At 55.1% G+C, this 17,965-nt stretch overlaps 10 protein-coding genes across 10 annotated transcripts; 6 read left to right on the top strand and 4 right to left on the bottom strand.

The window, feature by feature from the left end:
• The first annotated feature begins 3 nt into the window (after positions 1-3).
• FA10DRAFT_266041 (NAD-P-binding protein) lies at positions 4-1,563 on the top strand. The gene has a single exon (XM_025521325.1). The coding sequence runs from the start codon at positions 384-386 to the stop codon at positions 1,320-1,322; it is 939 nt and encodes a 312-aa protein (XP_025379447.1). The 5' UTR covers positions 4-383; the 3' UTR covers positions 1,323-1,563.
• On the bottom strand, positions 1,194-1,875 carry FA10DRAFT_266040 (hypothetical protein). The gene has a single exon (XM_025521324.1). The coding sequence runs from the start codon at positions 1,739-1,741 to the stop codon at positions 1,355-1,357; it is 387 nt and encodes a 128-aa protein (XP_025379446.1). The 5' UTR covers positions 1,742-1,875; the 3' UTR covers positions 1,194-1,354.
• A 322-nt stretch (positions 1,876-2,197) lies between these two features.
• Positions 2,198-4,878, bottom strand: FA10DRAFT_278844 (hypothetical protein; the record flags this gene model as incomplete). Its single annotated transcript, XM_025523495.1, has 3 exons — positions 3,631-4,878; positions 3,205-3,551; positions 2,198-3,135 (listed from the first exon to the last, which is right to left on the bottom strand). Exons 1-3 carry the CDS (start codon positions 4,701-4,703, stop codon positions 2,198-2,200), a joined length of 2,358 nt encoding a protein of 785 aa, XP_025379445.1. The 5' UTR covers positions 4,704-4,878.
• Positions 4,879-5,234: 356 nt separating this feature from the next.
• FA10DRAFT_266038 (hypothetical protein) lies at positions 5,235-6,186 on the top strand. The gene is made up of 3 exons (XM_025521323.1): positions 5,235-5,364; positions 5,436-6,019; positions 6,086-6,186. The coding sequence occupies exons 1-3, from the start codon at positions 5,247-5,249 to the stop codon at positions 6,125-6,127; spliced, it is 744 nt and encodes a 247-aa protein (XP_025379444.1). The 5' UTR covers positions 5,235-5,246; the 3' UTR covers positions 6,128-6,186.
• Positions 6,187-6,566: 380 nt separating this feature from the next.
• Positions 6,567-7,195, top strand: FA10DRAFT_259471 (hypothetical protein; the record flags this gene model as incomplete). Its single annotated transcript, XM_025519972.1, has 2 exons — positions 6,567-6,674; positions 6,746-7,195. The coding sequence occupies 2 exons, from the start codon at positions 6,567-6,569 to the stop codon at positions 7,193-7,195; spliced, it is 558 nt and encodes a 185-aa protein (XP_025379443.1).
• Positions 7,196-7,199: 4 nt separating this feature from the next.
• Positions 7,200-9,105, top strand: FA10DRAFT_87536 (DnaJ-domain-containing protein). Its single transcript, XM_025525750.1, has 2 exons — positions 7,200-8,192; positions 8,265-9,105. The coding sequence occupies exons 1-2, from the start codon at positions 7,649-7,651 to the stop codon at positions 9,050-9,052; spliced, it is 1,332 nt and encodes a 443-aa protein (XP_025379442.1). The 5' UTR covers positions 7,200-7,648; the 3' UTR covers positions 9,053-9,105.
• Positions 9,106-9,265: 160 nt separating this feature from the next.
• Positions 9,266-9,911, top strand: FA10DRAFT_266036 (hypothetical protein). The gene is made up of 2 exons (XM_025521322.1): positions 9,266-9,639; positions 9,708-9,911. The coding sequence occupies exons 1-2, from the start codon at positions 9,346-9,348 to the stop codon at positions 9,813-9,815; spliced, it is 402 nt and encodes a 133-aa protein (XP_025379441.1). The 5' UTR covers positions 9,266-9,345; the 3' UTR covers positions 9,816-9,911.
• FA10DRAFT_266035 (endopeptidase) lies at positions 9,832-11,342 on the bottom strand. Its single transcript, XM_025521321.1, has 3 exons — positions 10,999-11,342; positions 10,535-10,934; positions 9,832-10,470 (listed from the first exon to the last, which is right to left on the bottom strand). Exons 1-3 carry the CDS (start codon positions 11,312-11,314, stop codon positions 9,933-9,935), a joined length of 1,254 nt encoding a protein of 417 aa, XP_025379440.1. The 5' UTR covers positions 11,315-11,342; the 3' UTR covers positions 9,832-9,932.
• Positions 11,343-12,535: 1,193 nt separating this feature from the next.
• Positions 12,536-16,044, top strand: FA10DRAFT_278840 (hypothetical protein; the record flags this gene model as incomplete). Its single annotated transcript, XM_025523494.1, has 4 exons — positions 12,536-12,625; positions 13,001-13,886; positions 14,175-14,386; positions 14,440-16,044. 4 exons carry the CDS (start codon positions 12,536-12,538, stop codon positions 16,042-16,044), a joined length of 2,793 nt encoding a protein of 930 aa, XP_025379439.1.
• A 534-nt stretch (positions 16,045-16,578) lies between these two features.
• On the bottom strand, positions 16,579-17,740 carry FA10DRAFT_285125 (hypothetical protein; the record flags this gene model as incomplete). Its single annotated transcript, XM_025523966.1, has 3 exons — positions 16,579-16,881; positions 16,964-17,149; positions 17,240-17,740. The coding sequence occupies 3 exons, from the start codon at positions 17,738-17,740 to the stop codon at positions 16,579-16,581; spliced, it is 990 nt and encodes a 329-aa protein (XP_025379438.1).
• Positions 17,741-17,965: the final 225 nt, after the last annotated feature.

The raw sequence follows: 17,965 nt of genomic DNA, 5'->3' as shown, positions 1-17,965 counted from the left end.
CCGTGCTTCCATTCCTTCCAGAATACCTCTAGGTCGAGATCTCATGGTCGTCCAGATCTTCGTCTGCTGAAGAACCATGCGCTCGAGTGCGGTGTCAAAGTCGTCCCCATGTAATAATGGCGAGAGGACAGATGTGGCAACAGCTCCATCGCTAGTCCTGCCTGGCGTTCTTACCAACCGCGGAGATGAACGGCGATTGCGGCTGCGAGACGCGCCACCGACTTTCCTGAGACCACTTAAAGCTCGCGGTGTTCACCGTCATAACCTTTCTTCCTCCTGCTACCCAAATGGGAGCGAAGATGTTTCTTAGTAACCCCCGACAGTGGTGCACAAATGGCGGATTTTTCCCGGGGCAGCGGTCGCGATGGCAGCCCGACGTTGATATGCCTGACCAAACGGGTAGAATCATCCTCGTGACGGGTGCCAATGCTGGCATCGGCTATGTCAGCCTTGGCCCTCTCCTCAGGCGTGGTGCTACAGTACTTGGGCTCTGCAGAAATCGCAAGAAGAGCGAGGAGGCGTTCGGCAACTTGCAAAAGGAGCTAGGAGACGACAACAGGGGTTCGCTCAAGCTCATCGAATGCGATCTGGCAGATCTACATTCGATCAAGCTGGCAGTCGAGCAGATCAAGCAGCTGGTCGATAGAGTTGATGTCCTCTTTGCGAGTGCTGGGGTGCACGAGGTGCGCACCAAGACGAAGCAAGGCCACGAGGCCCACTTTGGCGTCAACGTCTTGGGCCATTACTACCTCATTACGCTTCTCGAGGATCACTTGGTCCAGTCTGTGCAAAGGTCACCAAGAGGTACCACGCGCGTCGTCATCACGTCCAGTTCCGCCTACTTTCTCAACACGCCGGTCGCCCTCCAAGGGAATTGGAACCCCTCGGACTCTGCTCTGGACGAAAAATTCTCGCTCGACGAACTGTATGCGCGATCCAAGGTGGGCAATCTTCATTTAACACGCAAGCTCTCTCAGCTCTGGCGCAGTCGAGGCATCATTGTCTGCAGCGTGCATCCTGGAAATTTTGGCACGTCAGACCAGCGCGACAGCGCAACAGGGTTGCTCGAAAGGCTCGTCTTCAAGCTGCTCCTCTGGCCGCCAGAATACAGCGCCATCAATCAGCTCTTTGCTGGCATGGCTCAGCGCACAGACACGGAAGAGCAGCTTGCAGACAAGCTCCACGATGCACACATCGTTCCATGGGCTCGATTCGGGACAGTATATGAGCAGTGGCTTCGGGAAGACATGGTCGAGAAGACATGGAAGTGGTGCAGCGACAGCATCAACAAGGATGGGATGGAAGCAAGGCAGATTTCGTAGAAGCAGAGCCGAGTCCTTGCAATTTCTATCCTCTAGGACACGCACTCTTCGACAATGAACATCTTGAGCAAACTGCGATCCGCAAACTGCTCCTCGTCATCTGTGATCACCCTCGAGACTTCCGGCTCCTGGTAGATGGCCATTGTCTTTTGTACATCTTCAAGCGTCTTGAACTTCAGAATTGAGAGGCAGTCGAAGTCGAGGTATTCCTTCTGGCCCTGTCCCGCTGCTGCAATGGGGTCGACGAGGTTGGCACGACGATCATGGTAGTTGCGTGCATAGTAAAGCACAGGAGAAGCGTCGCTGTGACTGAAAATTAGCTTGTGAAGGAGGGGGACGTGCTTGGTCTCGTAATACGCCTTGAAGTCCTCGAGGCTCATCGAGGGCTTCTTACTGACGTAGATGAAGACGCTCGCCATGCTGGGCTTGTCTGTGACTGGTCACAGGGTTGAAGACAAGTGTGGGGACAATTAATGGGTCACTCGTCCTGGGGTCGAGAGCCGTTCTTTATAATTCGCAGGACGGATGCTCTTGTTGCTGTCAATAGATCCGTGGGAACGTTGTCCAAATCGTGAGTCCTCAAGAAAGACCGGAAATAAGCACGCATGACGAGTTGGATTCCGATGAGAGTACCACTCCCGATTTTTGACCAAGCTAAAAAAAAAGCGAGGCTCGTGCAGGCGTCGTTTAAATCTGAAAATCTATCCTCGAGAGATCATACAGCTGAACCGCTTTGCACTCTGGTCGAAGACGCTCTAGCGCAAGGGCCTTACTCTTATGTTAGAGCTGCCATGACATGGGCTGAAGTAAAGTGGGTGATGAAAACAGAGCATTTGGTGTTGATGAAGCATGAACTAGAATACAAAGGAGAGAGCTCACGACGAGCCTTCAGAGAGAAAGCGTTGGGCCCAGGACAAGACGTCAAAATCAGCCGAAAAGGCCACCTGGTCGCCCCACACTTCGCTGTAATTCTGCCCATTGGTGAAGCCGGCTGCCGTGACTGGAGCGCAGGGAGAGCCGGCACTGAAAGAGCTGTCCGACAGGAATGAAGAGGCAGCAGAAGATGTGGCTGAACGCGTCCCGTTGTTTGTGGTATTAGGCGCCGAAGCCGAAGCTGACGATGCGCTGCTTTGGTAGTTCGGACTCAATCCAAAAAAGACAGACGAAGGCGAGAGGAGGAAGGGCGCATCTTGGTTGGAGGCTACAGTGGCGGCAGCAGCTTGTTCCGCTGATGGAATAGCGCCTCGCCGAGCATCGCCCTCTCCCACGTCGAAGTAAGGATTGTGCTTTCCTGCCTCGGCTTGCGGGGACATCTGCTGCTGCCGTTGCTGGGAGTCTTCCGTCAAGGTCGAAGGTTCATGCTGAGCATACATCTCCTGATCATGCAGCTCGCGATACCGAGCGAGGGCGTGAAGGTGCTCCCGCATGCCATATCGTCGGAGCAGCCATTCGAGATAGGCACCGAAGTGGCACGCTACTGCTTTCCTTCGACTTTTGGACTTGCGGTAGCCGGCCTTCATAAAGAGGATGGCGACACCCTCAGCCTGCTTGATCAATCGCTCGACGTCGATCCATGCGAATTGATTATGCAGCGAGGTAAGCTTGATGGCCATGACTGCGACATAGGTCCCAATCATGAAGATGGAATTGTGGCTAAAGCGGAGTTTGTTGACGTCGGCCGTATTCAGTTGTGTGAGATAGCTGAGCGTGGCTTCGTATAGGCCGCAGATGGCTGGTGAGACGGTGCGAATGTCGCCAGAGCTGCTCTGGAGAGGCATAGAGAAGAGCAAGACCTTGACGTGGGAACAGTAGACTAGCATCAATGATCAGTCTCGGTGGAGTCAGCGCAATAGACTTGATCGCAGAAGAAAGAAGTACGTACGCTTGAGACGGTGGGTGCGGTCCATGTCTGTCTTGGCATCGTTCCAGCTGTCGTACCAAGCCTTGAGCTCATCCTCGACCTTGGCCAGGAAGAAGTCGAGGTCCTCTCTGCAGAGGCCTTGATTAGGCGGTGGCTGCTTGGCCGACAACCGGTTGAACATGCTTCGACAACTCCAGTAGAGCCTCCTCAAGTTGACGTGGGCCACCATGGCGGTGTCGCCCTTGATCTTGAGCGGGCTCTTGTGCCAATCCACGAGGTCTTCAATCACGCCCTCTGTCGTCAGACAGGGCCGTCGACCTGCCCCCAGCGCCAGCGATCTCTCTGCAAGCCAAACATTGACCCATGTTCTGCGCAAGTAAGAGAAGTGGCACATGTCAGCATCCAAGATGGGAAAAGGGCGCAGACTATGCGTCATCCCAAGCTTACCTTTCCTGTGCCCGGTAGTGGCGCTGGACCCGCTCATCGACTGAGCCAATGGCTTTGCTGATGATGCGCGAGTTGAGATCGAGCTCCGTGGCGATGCGAATTGCCTGGCCAATGAGCTGCCAAGAGCGGTCGTCGTAGATGTACTGGTCGGAGGTAAAGAAGCACGAGTTCAGGCAAAGGCCCAAAACGATCTCCGTAGACCGAAAGCCTTTGCGGATGATGGCCGGCATTATGCCATGAAAGAGGTGGTTCTCGAGGTCCTCACTGAGCGCATCGCTCTGTGTAATGAGCTCCTCGGCCGCCTCCATCCTCGCTGCGATGAGGTAGATTGTCGTCGAAAGAAAGGGGTGTCGAGAGACATAGTCAAAGGTGTGCAGGTCCGGGTCGAGAAGGGTATCGATCTTGTCACGAAAGGCGCAAAAGAGAGTGCTGGCTTGGCTCTGCGTCACGATGCCAACGGTGACCGGGCTATAGTCAGCCACGGGCTCGTACCGAGGCTGGTAGAGCCCAGCAGAGAACAAGGTTCGCCATCGCGCCAAGTCGCTCGCCTCGACCGCTTGCGCCATCGACGTCGAAGAGGCCTGCTGGGCACGCGATGCTGGTGAGTTGGCAACCGAGAACATTGTTTGCTGCTCGACTTCGTTCGACGCTTGAAACAGCAGCTTGAATGGGTTTGACAGTGACGGAAGACCAGGGTCCGTGACTGGTGTGGCCGGCGTCGTTGCCGACGCGATCGTGGTTGCGGCATTCGAATGGGGTGACGCGGAAGGGGCCGAGGCCTTGAAGCTCGTTCGTGACCGTGACGATGGTGGCGGTGACTTGCGCTGGGGCGATTGTCGAGGAGATGAGGGCGTGGAAGATATTGTGGGAGGTGTGCGCACGCCCCGGAGGTCCTTTGGCACGAAATGGCGCTTGCTGATCCTCCTCTCGCATTCGAATCCTTTGCGAGCGCATCGTCGACAGGGCTGCTGAGGTCCGTCACCGGGCGCAAAGGAACACTTGACCTTGCTTTCCCGACACGCGCGACACGATATGAGCCGCGTCTCGGTGGCCGGGGGAAGCACTCGCGGCATCCTTTCTTATGCTGCTACTGCTACTGCCGCTACAAATACTACAGCTTCGGCTGCTGCTGCTACAACTACTAGCAGCGCCGCAAGCAGACCTATGGAGAGGTTTCCGGTCCTATCTGAAAACGAGTCCTCTCAGCTGTACATTCGTGAGCCGATGGGGAGGAGAGGAAGGCAGAGAGGACGGGCGACCGAGGGGACTGAAGTCCGTTGCACCGAGCCTTGAGGTCCGATCTTACGGCGTGCATTCAAATTTGCATTACCGCGGATTTTATTATTGCATTCAAGTCTGAATAGAGAAAATTTAAGTTTGTTCCATTCAAGAATATAAGGACAGCGAAGACCGACGTCCGAAAGATCGGGCGTAGTCACAACACTACTCTCGAAGCTGGGCCACGGACCACGGACTGGCAATTGTTGTCCGACAGTAGAACTGATAGTGATATGGAGCCATGAGGAGGTATATAAGCTTCTCGGAGATGAATGCGACATTCAGACACTCTCTCTCGAGATATCAGGCCACCATTCAGGAGAGGAAAGCTTTGCACGATGCCTGTCCCCCCGGCTGACCTTTTCAACAACGCTTCCACATCAACGGCTCCCACAACAGCCCTGGAGCTGGATCTGGAGAAGCCGCTCACTGTCACTCGTGACTCTTTCCTGCAGGGTGAGCCCAACACCATGTTTCTGTCTGCCTGCTCTCTCTTGCTGATGACCATCAATATCATCTCCTCGCAGGCCAAATCAAGGTCGACAAGGGGCTCCTCGAGCAAGAAGACGTCTACATCGAAATTACCCTGTGCCGCAACCACGAAAAGTGGAATTACCGCCGCGACGGGCCGTCATACCCATATTGGACGGTGGACCTGAAGAGTAAAGCCATCATCAAGACATTGTGGAGGGCGAGAGATGGAGTGTTGGTACATTCGCATCGGCCGCAATTGAAGCACACGGCCGACGAAGGATCTCGGCCGCTCGTTTCACCACTCGCACTTGCACCATCATGCCCTGACGAGGAGGACCCCGACTGCAGCAAGGCGCACTTTGCGCTGTTGCTCGACGGCGGAGCACTCGAGTGCGAAGAGCTGGAGCATACCTGGACCAAGCCTGTGGAGCGGGAGATCCTCGTTCTTTCCGTTTGCCTCCGTAAAGCATCAGCTAGGCTCTCGATGCTTGGTTGTGATCAAGTGTGGAGCAACCTCTTCAAAGCAGGACAACGAGCGCGAAGCCAAGATTTGCGACCGGTGAAGACAAAGTACATCAACCGAGCACAGGCGAGGAGCGTCGTCTTCGTCCCCGCCAAAGCATGTTGCGATCAGCTGGTGAGTCGTCCCCCACTCCGGGAAAAGCTTGCGAGGCCCTTTGCTGATGTATGTCCCGACAACTAGCCCACGCCCTACAGTCACTACCGACGAGACATCTTGCTCTGAAAAGCACAGCTTCTTCTCTCTTAGCCACCGATTCGCTTCCTGTTGTAACAATACTAAGCTCGAGCCCATTGGGTAGCCAAATTTTTCATTTCTTTGTCTGCTCAGGAACAGCCGGAAGCGGTTTGCTGATCTCGACTAGGCTTGCCCGAAAATTTTGACGTCTCCACCCTGAAACTTTGAAAAATCGTCCGCCGGAAAAGGTCACAAGTGCAGGGCTGCACTTCGGGCGAGTTTCCTCCCCGAAGCTGCCGGAAAGATGAATTCGAGATCTTCGTGCAGTTTGGCTGCTACTGCTTCCCCGAGCGGGAAAAAAAAAGAAGCACGAACAGAGTATAAGAAGCTGAGAAAAGATCCGGGGGAAATCGAAACCCATCATCACTAGACAATCATCCACCTTCACTTTCGAATCCTCTCGCTCCTCAGACAGCTTCCCGCCCAAATGAAGACGACGACCTCCCAACTGTCGCTGGCCTTTGTTGCCGCCCTCGCTGCCATGGAGATGGTGGCAGCAGCCGGTCCGCTGCCCACCCCCGCAGCTGCCAGGCCTGTGAGTTACATGAGTGGTTTTTGACAAGAGGCCCCACGGCACACTGACTCGCGAGAGCCTTGCTTCGACAGGACATGCAACGCAGGCAGCTCGACCCCTTCGTCTTGAGCTCCGTCTTGGCCAACTCGGCCGCAAACGCGGACCTCAGCTCCTACTACGATGCTGTGGGCAAGCTGCTGACAGACTCTTCTGCGCTGTCCGACTACGAGGCCATGACGACATCGATTGAGTCGAGCGTCGTCTCTGACTTTGCCGCACAGCACGGCGGCAGCTCGTCGCTGGCCTCGTCGCTGGCCTCTTCCGTCTTTGCCGGCATTGTCTCCGACGCTAGCTCCCGGCAAGCCGCAGGCACTGCTACGACCACCTCCGGCAGCGGCGCTTCGTCCACCTCGCAGTCATCCAGCGGACAAACTAGTACCAGCTCGTCGAGCAACAGCAACGGTGCGAGCGCTCTGCCCTTTGGCTCCGTGGCTCTCACCAGCGCCTCTCTCGTTGCCGCGGTCGCCTTCTACCTCTTCTGAAGTGTCTCTGCTTCTATACCTCGTTTCTTTTGCTTTTTACTGCTCAATCGATACGCACTTCTTTGGCTGTGTTTGCTCAGATTGTCGGGGGTCTACCATTCTTCGTTGCGGAGAAGTGATGCGCTCCCGCACTGCCGTATTATGGACGAGTGGGTGGACAACTCTCCCTTCAACGATGCTCAGGCATGCTGCGGATTGGGACCGCGGGTGTGCGGATGTGACAAAGAAAAGGCAATCCTCTCCTTTACCTTCGCAAAAGAAAGCGCTGTTCCATCCACAATCAGGAGCAGCGAGTGCCCTAACCGGTTGCTCAACCCGGATCAATAACGGCGTCGACTTTTTCGTTCTTATTTTTAGTTTCTAACTTTTTTTTCTAGTTTCATCCATCTCAATCTCAGTTTGAACTTCCCTCCTATCTCACCATCATCCGCCCCGCCAGGAGGTGCTGACAAGATGACGACGGACTCGAGCGAGGACTACTTTGGCATCCTGGGCGTGTCGCCCGATGCGACGGATGCCGAGATCAAGAAGGCCTACCACAAGCTCAGTCTGTCCCTGCACCCGGACAAGGCGCGCGACGTGGAGCCGGCCGTGGCGGTGGCGCGCTTCCAGGAGATGAAGCTTGCCTATGAGGTCCTCATGGATCCGGCTACTCGGCTCGCAGCCGCAGAGAGACAGAAAGTCGACCGTGCGCGAAAGGAGCGGCGGAGCGCATACGAAGGCAAGCGCAAGGAGATGGCCGACGAACTGGAGCGGCGGGAGGAGGAGGACAGGGTGAAGCGAAAGAAGCAGGGGGATGCGCAGAGGGACATGCAGAGGACGCTTGAGAAGCTTAGGGAAGAAGGGAGAAGATTAAGAGAGGAAAAGGAGAGAAAGATGAGGCAAGAAGAGGAAGGACCGAGAAGAGAGCGGAAGCAAGAGGAAGAACGGGAGCGGATAGCGATGCTCGAGGAGCAAAAGAGGCAACAAGAGCTTCGAGAAAGTGAGCCAGCACTAGGTGAGCTTGTTCCTGTCTCGATAATTCCAGCCTGGAGACCTTGCTGACGAACTCTCGTTTTTCTTCTCGCAGGGCCCCTTGACCTGACTGTCACAGTAAAGTTCCCCTCGGAGCAGTACGTCGATCTCTGCCGAGAAGGCGAAGGCGGAGGCGGGCTCGAGTCGAGATTGGCACAGGCTCTGCAAGTACGCTTTGGCCCACTTGATTCGCTGCTGGCCAATGCTCCTAAAATGCGCAAGTCGGGCAAGATGGCCAGCGAAGCGTCGGCGCACGCCACCTTCAAAACGCTCGATGCCGCCTTTGCGGCCGTGCGGGCAGGCAGCCAGCTTCGGGCTGGCACGCCAACTGGCGAGGCCAAATGCCTGCAAGATGTGTGGATTGGCTGGGCAGCGGGCGTAGCAAAGGGCAAGCATGAACAAGAGGCAGGCGGAGTTGCTCAGCCGCCGCCGCAGGGGTCAATGCCAGGCGAGCCAGCGAGGATTACTTGGCTCCGACAGCGAGGGCTCCTTTCAGGCCAAGCAAGTAGTGAAGCATCACCGGATGTGAAAGTGGGATCCGACGCAACCAGAGGCGATCCCGTGCAGAGCAACGGCAAGGCCGATGAAGATGACATTCTCGGTCGCATGATGGCCTCTTCGAAATCGGCCGTCAACAGCGGCGACAACAACAACGCTGCGCCTCCCAAGTTTTCATTCACTACGTCCTCCCTCAACAGCCCGGCTTCTGCACCTCACACTTCTCAGGGCAACAGCGGCGCTGCAGTCGACTTTGAAAGCGCTACTCTGGAGAGGATGCGAGAGGCCGAGCGAAGGCGCGTCGAAGAAGCCATTCGCAAGGCCGATGAAGAGGCTCTGTCCTAGCCTTATTGCGCTCATAACACAACATGTAACATTACTTGTCATCACAACACAACAGACCCAGGGTCCATCATCACTCTGTACAATATCAGTAGCACCTTTCAATGATCTATACCACATCCTGCCTATCTTTGATGGCTTTCATTGAGCGCATGCACGTGACATGCGAGCATTGGAAGAAAGTGTTGCACCGCGACGACGACGGCGGACGCTGCCCCTCTCCCTTTAACCTCCATCTCCCACGACACTGGGGTTCACAAACCGGAAGAGCTTCAACAAAGAGTTCGACGGGCAGGATGTCAGGAGCTGCGTCGAGCAAGGGTAAATCCGCCGGCACGACACCGGCTGCGGGTGCGGGTGCGGCGCGGGAAGTGATCCAGGACTGGGCCGATGGCGAAGGGGGATACACGTTTGAGAGGGGAAGAATGGAGGCGGCCGTCCGGAGCATCTGCTTTGATCGGCCCGCCACGTTCAAGCCGCCTGCCCCCGCTGGCACTGGTGCAGGTGCAGGTGCAGGTGCAGGTGCTGGAGCTGCTGCGAAGCCGGCAGCGGGAAGCGTCAAGCTCAACAAGGATGATGTCGAGTTGATTGTGAGTGCCTGCAACGTTTCTTGCACGTATACACAAAGAGAGCTGATGACGCTACCTCATTCTCACAGACGAGGGACCTTTTGATACCCAAACACGAGGCCGAAAGGGCACTGACTCAGAACGAGGGCAACTTGACAGAGGCACTCAAGAGTCTCTTGACGCCCGCTTCCTCTTAAACCGGTCCATGACAACCTACCAGCCCGCATGGCAACTGCGAGACAGTCCTCTCGCCGATCGAGTGAATGCTATATGATTTACACGCAAGAAGAAAAAGGGGAAAGGCGACATGAGGATCAGGTGAAGAGCTTGTTGACTGATGTGGAGCCATCTTGCTGGCGACGGAGGACCTTGCTGACGGCCAGCTCAAAGTCTTCCTGACTGACGTGCTGCCTCCTCTCTCTGAGCGCATACATGCCGGCCTCTGTGCAGATGCCGCGAACCTCTGCGCCCGAGCATTGTCCCATCTTCTCTGCCAGTGCCCTAAGGTTGATGCCTCGCTGCAGCGACATCTTCCGCGAGTGAATGCGAAGAATCGAGACGCGGGCCTCCGGTCCTGGAGGTGGGAACTCGATTTTCCGATCGATGCGTCCCGGTCGCAGAAGCGCACTGTCCAAGATGTCGATTCGGTTTGTTGCCATGATGACTTTGATGTTCTTGGTACCCTCGAAGCCGTCGAGCTGGTTCAGGAGCTCGAGCATCGTCCTCTGCACTTCGGAGTCGCCGCCGCCACTGCCACTCTCGCCACGAGACGAGCCAATGCTGTCAATCTCGTCCATGAAGATGATCGACGGAGCGTGCTCTCGGGCCATCACGAAAAGCTCACGAACCATTCTGAGTGAAAGGGAGTCAGTGTTGACTGACCAATCGAGCTCACAAATCTGGAAGGATGACTCACCGACTTCCCTCGCCGATGTACTTTTGTACGAGCTCGGAGCCACTGACTCTGATGAAGCGGCAGTCGGTATGATGCGCCACGGCTCTCGCCAGAAGAGTCTTTCCAGTGCCGGGCGGACCGTAGAGAAGGACACCCTTCGGCTGTGCAATGCCTAGACTCTCAAACAACTCCGGATGCTTCACGGGAAGCTCAATAACTTCCTTGATCTCTTTGATCTGGCGATCGAGACCTCCGACCATTTCGTAGGTCGAGTCTGGCACCTTTTCAACCATCATGAGCGAGACGAGGGGGTCGATCTTGTTTGGGAGGATCTTGTGCAGGGTGTATGAGTCAGATCGTAGAGCGACCCTAAGCGAGGGCGTGAGCGACGTCACATCAATGTCCTGCGCAAAGTCGACAACTGCAATGGCAGATGTGCCGTCAGCAGTCTCTTCCCTTTGCTGGTATGCGCGCCAGACCCTCACCATATTTCCCCTCTGGTTGAACCTTGACGAGGACCTTCTTCTTTCCCATCACCTTGACAACTTCTCCGACGTAGCTGCCAGGCTCCTGCAGAAGCTGCAGCTCTTCCCTCAGCAGTCTGACCCGCGCGTTCAGGGTATTCCTCTGAGCCTCGAGACGTCGCAGGTTCTGCGTACGTTCATTGATGAGGAGCTCATAAGCCTGAATCTTGTTCTGGTAGAAGCTCTGGATGCCCAAGGCCTGAGATGCAACGCCTTGGTTCGCCTGGCTGCTGTTCGTCGCCACTTGCGATGGCGGTGCCACTGCTGTTGTCGCCATCGTTGCACAGAATCGTCGTCGTTACGAGGATCGATGTGCTGTGGCGATGGTAGCAATCGAGAGCAGGACCGACCCAAGACGGCCGCGTGTCCTACAAGCCAAATAGACACGTGACTCTGTGCTCCACTCTGCTTTTGATGTGTTGCTCTCCGCGTAACATTAAATTTTGGCGCCTACTGGCTCACGCTGACCGGCTCGCACTGAGGCTTTCGACCGAAAGCTAGTGTAGGCAAGGAAAAGTGACATCCTTCCCCTAGCTGCTGGAAGGCTAGACAGGAGTGCGGTGTGGTCTGTTGCGGGCACTTCATCACTGTCAGAAGCTGGACAAGGAGGAGTAGTGCGCAGTAGATTCCGACTTTCTCTTCTCTCAAGGTCATCCCCTCCTCGACATCACGTCACCAGCCCAAGTGACTGTAGAAGAGCGCTCCTAAGGAAATCAACGGTGTGGTCTGTGACAACGTCCAAGCTAGTGTTACCAAGTCAAAGGCAAATCGTAGCCATTTCAGCAGGCTAGGTGCGTAGGGTAACATGTATGCATCAGCAGGCAGCGTCGCAGATTGAGAACGACGATTTGTTGGCACTGTGCCTGCGTTGATATACTCCAATCGAGGCCAAAATTTCAAGCCACGAAGCAGATTGTCTGCCAGCGGTCTTGCCAGGTGATTCTTACTGGTTTCTCTTTGCCCGCACAGCTAGGTGCGACCGTCCCCCATTCCATTGAGCTTGGTTCTCTCACTTCCTGCTGAGGCGAAGCGAACATCATATCTCATCCAGACAACACCATCAGAACGAGCTCATCAAAGACCTTTCCCTCTTCCATCCCTTCTTGTCACCCACACAATTTCCCTCTGTCACCTTCTCACATCCTCACAGGTACTATTCTCCCCTCCCTTCCTCCTTCAAATCTCTTTCCGGATCCATATTCCTCTTGGCCCTCTTCAGTCTTCACTGGCCTTCAGATAAGAATGAAGCGGCCAATTCAGCCCCCAAAGGAGCTTTCCCTTGGCTTGGTACCACCTAGAGAACCAAGCAGCCCTTCCACCAACCCAACGACACCGGTCAATCGTACCTTTGGAATAGACTCCAATCCTTCATTCGCCACCGCAGTTGTCTCCCCCGGCTCCGACGAGATACAGGCAGCCCGAGCGCGTGCCCGGTCCCGTAGCGAGGCAAGATTGTACAAGATCGAAGTGCCGGCTGGCAAAGGGGAAGTTAGTGAGCATGGACGTGCTCATGTTGTCGAAGGGCTGGGCGACCTTGTGGGAGACTCAGAGCAGCCTGACGTTTCGCCCAGCGAAGCTTCGGCCAACGGTGAGATGTTCGCCCTGCAAACGTATCATTGCCCCTTTCTGAGCGCTGACTCTTGACACCGAAGACTCGCCATCTTTGTTGAGGAGGAGTCGCATTCTCTCTGCCAATATTACCGTTGCGACCGTCACCTGCCATCTTGAAAGTACGAACGACAAGGTTGCTTCGACTGCTCGTCAAGAGAATACTGCTCTTGTGAGGGTTTCACCCCTGAAGGCCGACGAAAGAAAACTGTCAGTCTTTACAGGAGGCAGGCCTCGAGCTAGTACCTTGGCAGCTCCTAGCACCAAAGCTTTGCGACACTCGGCCCACGCACATCATTTGGAGAGGACCGCTTCTTTCCTCCACCACCACCACCACCACGACTATCAGCTTCAGCATCCGCAACAGCAGGTGCAACGGAGCTCAGAAGCTCAGATCAGCGACAGCCATCAGAGATCGATCCGCGAGATTGGCCGTAGATTAACCGTACAGGTCAATGCTGCTCCCACCGTGGCTTCGACTCGACCTGCATCGGCCGTGGACAGTATGGGCAAGCCTATGTTCAAAAGCGAGCTGAACAAGCCTGACGATGGATCTCAAGATAGCTCGAAGGGGTCTCGACGCCAGGAGAGGGAGAGGTACGAAACCAGCCAATCTTCGAATCGCTCGATCCGGGATGACGACGGCGACATCACTGCATCCTTCGAAACAACCATCAACACTCTTTTTGACTTCAACCATGTCACTGGGCACGAGACATTTGACACTTCGATCGCTAGCTTCGCTCCATCTGACAAGAATGCCGAATTTAGTGATGATGGCACTGAGGAGGACGACATATTTCTCACAACAACGGACGGAGTGCTCCCTTTTCTTGGCCACGACAGGGAAGAATCCGAGCTCTCGGTCAATAAGCCTGTAGGAGCGAAGCGACCAGCACCGGCCAGTGTCCGGCCGAGGACCGGCTCTGATGCTTATCAATACCCACTTTCGGTCTCTTCAGACGTGTTTGGGCCCACCACACCTGTCTTTAGTGCTGCTCTCCCGAGCTCGGGCCTATCTTCTCAGCACCAGCGTCAAAACGATTGTCCAAATCAAGCCGCCGTCTCTTTCGCTTCCCTGCGTCGCATGACCATAGCAGCGGAGCCACGCCATCTACGTCAGCAGGCAGAAAACGACGAGGCCGAAAAGGCACCTAGCTTGGCAAAACGCCGCCATGCCGACACCATCACCACCAGGCTCTCCGAAGAGCAATGTGAAGCCTTTCAAGAACTCATTCAAGGTACGGTCAGGAGGCCTTTACAAATTTCTAAAAGCAGTCTGCCCGATGTACCCAAGACGAGCCTGGCCAGTATCGGCGCAGCGCTCGAGTATCAACGCTCTTCGCCCTCGGGACGGCGTTACGCCAGCGATACTCTACCATGTGATCTCTGTGGTGGTGTGGCAAAGCGTCTTACGACCATTGAGCCTTGTGGCCATCAAGCATGTTCTGTCTGCTGCCAATCTGGACTCAATCAAGTCACGGCTACGCCTCCCCGTCCTCACACATGTGCCGCCTGCCACCAACCAGTTTCTGGTATCACATTGCACAAGGATCACCGCCGCCAGCTCTCTGAGATACGCGGAGGACTCTTTCGGATCGATGAGTCTCCCGGCCAGACTCGCCCCGAGACACCCGATCATGAGAAAGAAAAGAGGATGTCACTTCAGTCGACGCCCAGCAGCGCCACAAGATCATCCTCGAGCTTTGAGAGTCACCTCGCCTCTACTTCCCCTTCCATCGTGAGTACTTTATCGGCTCGGCCTATTCTCTTATGTGCGCTCATCTTTAGCAGACTCGAGATGCCGAAACTGGCCTGGCTAGCCCCGCTATTCTGTCGTCGAAAGTCATAGCAGACAGAGCTCCTGTAATTTGCTCCAGCTCCCCGAAAAAGACGCGAAAGGGTTTTATGGACCCACTCAAGACCAACATCAGTTCGTCCGATGCCGCGGCAAGGGTGGTAGACCTGGACCACAATCTCGTGGTACCGACTTCGTCTGACCATCTCCTCGCTGAAGATGCACCTTTCTTTGCCCGCGACTACGTCGATCAGAACCGGGGTGGAAGGGATCAGCAGTGGCACCGGCGCCGACGTTCTCCTCGCAAGCAGAGCAAAACTGAGGGTGGAGCTAGAAGCAAAGACCGCGCTGGTGTTGAGACGTATCAGGGAACGTTCGTCGTTCGTGTAGATAACATTCCCTGGACGGTTGCCCACAATCATGTCGTCGCATGGCTTTCGGACGAAGCTGACGAAATCTTACCAGATCCCGACTTGGTGGCTCAGGCGATTCATGTACCTGTTGATCTGCAAACAGGCAAGACGGCTAACTGCTGCTTCATCGAGTGCAGAGGAAAGGAGGAAGCCATGCGCCTTGTCCGTCATCGCAACAACACCAGGCTCCTGGGTCGACCAGTGTGCCTCATCCTCACTACCTACAGCGACTTGCTAGACGAAATATTTCCGTCTCGCACGGCATCGAGCTCACGAGACGATTGCGATTGCGTGTTTTTCACGCCCGCCGAACTTCAACAGCTTGTTTATCTTCTCACGAACGGTGGTGCACAACTCAAGAGTCCAGCCAAGGTCGTTGAGCTGACGACGAGCATGGTACGTCTGGCTCCCCCCGACATGGACCCCAAGCTTCGCTATCTGCTTTGGATCCGTACGAAGGAGATCGTCTGCCTTGCTGTCCGGGCGGCAAACGAGCTGAAGCCGTTGCGGGAAGCAATGGACCGGCTATTACTTGCCTGCAGCAACTCTTCGAGCTTCACGGTCGCACAGCGCATCGATCTGTTGAGCACCGCTCGCGATACATTAGATCTTCTCAGGACTATGAACGAAGTGGCCATGTCCATCGGTGACGGTGCACCGGGGTCGGGATCGGCTGTCTCGCAACACTATCTACCAGAAGCGGCACAGCTTGCCTATGCAACTCATCGAGCCAGTTTTCCTGAGCAGATGTCACCGAATGCGCTTGGGCAGATCCTTCAGTTCCACAAAGACGGGCAGCGGGGCCTCGAAGCCGGCCATGAGGTGTTTTGCTATCCCCATACGACGGATCTCGACCCATACGTCTCCTCCGCACCCGTCAGCAATTACCAACGGGCAAGCCTAAATTGGCCAACTTCCCCGCTTTCCCCGCTTTCCAGCCGCAGTAGTGTTCAATCTGGTGACCAGCAGCAGGTCAAACGCAAGGCGAGCCGCAACTTGAGTGAGGCCGACTTGGTCCCATATCTCGCACCGGGCGGTGCCGCTCACAGGGAGCTGGAGAAGTGGGGAGTTCCTAACAACGACAAAGCCAACAGACCCTCCTCATACGGCCGTCTGGCAAGGAACGTCGCGCAGGCCTTGGCAGAAAAGGATCTCGAGCGTCATCGCCGCCAAGGAATGTCACAGTAGTCGCACTATGTGAGTGCTGACCATCAGCTTCGGCCTCTCACCGCCTTCTCTTCTTTTACTCCCTATTAGCAAGCATCATACACGGAGCCAATAATCGGAATCAACTCATAGCACAGCACGAAAAGGAATCTACAGCACGCATCTGTGGCTTACTCCTACAATTCGCAAGCTCGTTTCAGCATCTTCACCAAAAAAAAATCCCAATCCAAAACGTAGTTTCTTCCGTCTTCATCATACTGTAGCCAGTCCTCAAGAAGTAGTCATTCTACAGGAAAAGCAATAAAAGTAGATCAGAATTTTCACCTTACCTCACTTCCCCTGTCGCCCAGAAAGCGAGAACATTGCCTTGTCTTTCATTCCGATGAAACAGGCGAGCTAAACATTGTTCCTGATTGTGGCTTCACTTCTCGACGGCCGGAGAAATAGTGATCGGTGTTCACTTCGCATTACACAAGAGTAGGGAGCAGGAGGTTCAATACAGAGCTGATTGTTCAACTTAATTAATATATCGGCTGATAATGAAGAGTCCGACTGCTACTCGGGGCCCCCGGCCGACCCCGTGATTGGACAATGATCGGGAAAGACGCCAGACTTCTTGCTTGGATTTCCCGGCCAGGTTGGGAACTTGACTGCATTCCGGGAGAGCATACCGCCAAAGGCCAGGGAAACGAGCAGGACCATAAAGGCAACACCGCCATCCAGCGCAGCACCAATAACGGGGAGTTGGCGATGGTAGAAGCGAGCGTGTCGGAGCTTGAGGTAGAGACACGAAAAAGCACCGACGAGCACACGCGTGAAGAGACCGTTTGTGTGGTGACTGATGGGATACCCTGTCTCCTGTTGTATGAAATGTGTTTGGTTTGTTTACCGGCTCTGTCAGTGCCCAAATGTAGTTGGGAGAGGTGGCAGGCAAACGCACAAATATGAGAATGGACATGTGGAAGTCCTTTGTAAGATCGAAGCTGCCGATGCGAGGAACAACCTTGGTGAGGAGAAACCAGGCCGCAGAGAGACCGATACCGATCAAGAAGCCCATTGGCACAAAGAAGTACCCATCGGGACCGTATGTTTTCCTGGTGAGGGACCAAGAAAAGGCTTCTTGGTTCTATGTCGTGTGTCGCGGAAGTCAGATTTCGTCGAGAAAAGTGGGAAAGCAGGAAAGCACCCCGATAGAGCCCAAAGGTTGCCAACTTACCACAAGCTGAAATTGAATGCCGGACCACATCAACGTCCCAGTGTCGGACAACAGCGTCTCTCGCTGTCTGCTAACAATCGCGAACATAATTGGGAGCTCGATGGCGGCAGAAATGGCTATCCCAAAGAGGATAGCAGTAAAGACGACTCGCGGTGGGACACGCAGATAGGCGCCCATTTTGAAATGTGAGGCAAGGACAAGGCACTGGCTCATGACGGCGGTGCATGTTGCCGAAAAGTAGGCAGTCGCGAGCGGGTGACCTGGCTGGAGGATTGCCCCAAAGACCATCTTTGCGATGGGACCGATGTAGCATGTCCCGCCGGTCCTAGCCTTGAGCACGCCAACGACGGGGGAAAGAAAACCGCCGAGAATGACTCCAACAAGGTACGAGGTGAATTTCAACGTCGTATTACCGCGAACGCAAAGGACCGTTCCCGAGGTGAAGGCGATGGAGAGGGTAAAGAGGTACCAGAGGATAGGAACGGACTGGTAGCGTTGCATGGCGATGAAGTGTTCGCATTCCTCTTCTAAGGATCTTGGCTCTTCGAAACGTGAAGTGTCCATGCTTCTTTTATCGGTTTCCGAAAATCTTCTTTCGCCATCCTCGTGCGGCTGTCCTCGTCGTTCCAACGTGATTGCGTCGGTTTCTTGCGCTCTTTCAAGCTGAGCAGAACCCTCATTCTCATCCCTTTTTCTTTCCTCAACCATGCTTGGTTCCAGAATGCC

This window comes from Acaromyces ingoldii, assembly GCF_003144295.1.
Source record: "Acaromyces ingoldii strain MCA 4198 unplaced genomic scaffold FA10scaffold_2, whole genome shotgun sequence".
In the NCBI taxonomy this organism is placed as follows: Eukaryota; Fungi; Basidiomycota; class Exobasidiomycetes; order Exobasidiales; family Cryptobasidiaceae; genus Acaromyces; species Acaromyces ingoldii.
This window is presented reverse-complemented; position numbering and strand designations above follow the sequence as displayed.

Excerpts from the sequence above, each read along its gene's own strand:
- FA10DRAFT_87536 (XM_025525750.1), top strand. The coding sequence starts at position 7,649 with ATGACGACGGACTCGAGCGAGGACTACTTTGGCATCCTGGGCGTGTCG. Across the intron at positions 8,193-8,264 it reads AGAAAGTGAGCCAGCACTAG|GGCCCCTTGACCTGACTGTC; the intron begins GTGAGCTTGTTC and ends TTCTTCTCGCAG.
- FA10DRAFT_266036 (XM_025521322.1), top strand. The coding sequence starts at position 9,346 with ATGTCAGGAGCTGCGTCGAGCAAGGGTAAATCCGCCGGCACGACACCG. Across the intron at positions 9,640-9,707 it reads AGGATGATGTCGAGTTGATT|ACGAGGGACCTTTTGATACC; the intron begins GTGAGTGCCTGC and ends TCATTCTCACAG.
- FA10DRAFT_266035 (XM_025521321.1), bottom strand. The coding sequence starts at position 11,314 with ATGGCGACAACAGCAGTGGCACCGCCATCGCAAGTGGCGACGAACAGC. Across the intron at positions 10,935-10,998 it reads TCAACCAGAGGGGAAATATG|TTGTCGACTTTGCGCAGGAC; the intron begins GTGAGGGTCTGG and ends CTGCCATTGCAG. Across the intron at positions 10,471-10,534 it reads TACATCGGCGAGGGAAGTCG|AATGGTTCGTGAGCTTTTCG; the intron begins GTGAGTCATCCT and ends CCTTTCACTCAG.
- FA10DRAFT_266038 (XM_025521323.1), top strand. The coding sequence starts at position 5,247 with ATGCCTGTCCCCCCGGCTGACCTTTTCAACAACGCTTCCACATCAACG. Across the intron at positions 5,365-5,435 it reads TCGTGACTCTTTCCTGCAGG|GCCAAATCAAGGTCGACAAG; the intron begins GTGAGCCCAACA and ends ATCTCCTCGCAG. Across the intron at positions 6,020-6,085 it reads AAGCATGTTGCGATCAGCTG|CCCACGCCCTACAGTCACTA; the intron begins GTGAGTCGTCCC and ends CCCGACAACTAG.
- FA10DRAFT_266041 (XM_025521325.1), top strand. The coding sequence starts at position 384 with ATGCCTGACCAAACGGGTAGAATCATCCTCGTGACGGGTGCCAATGCT.
- FA10DRAFT_266040 (XM_025521324.1), bottom strand. The coding sequence starts at position 1,741 with ATGGCGAGCGTCTTCATCTACGTCAGTAAGAAGCCCTCGATGAGCCTC.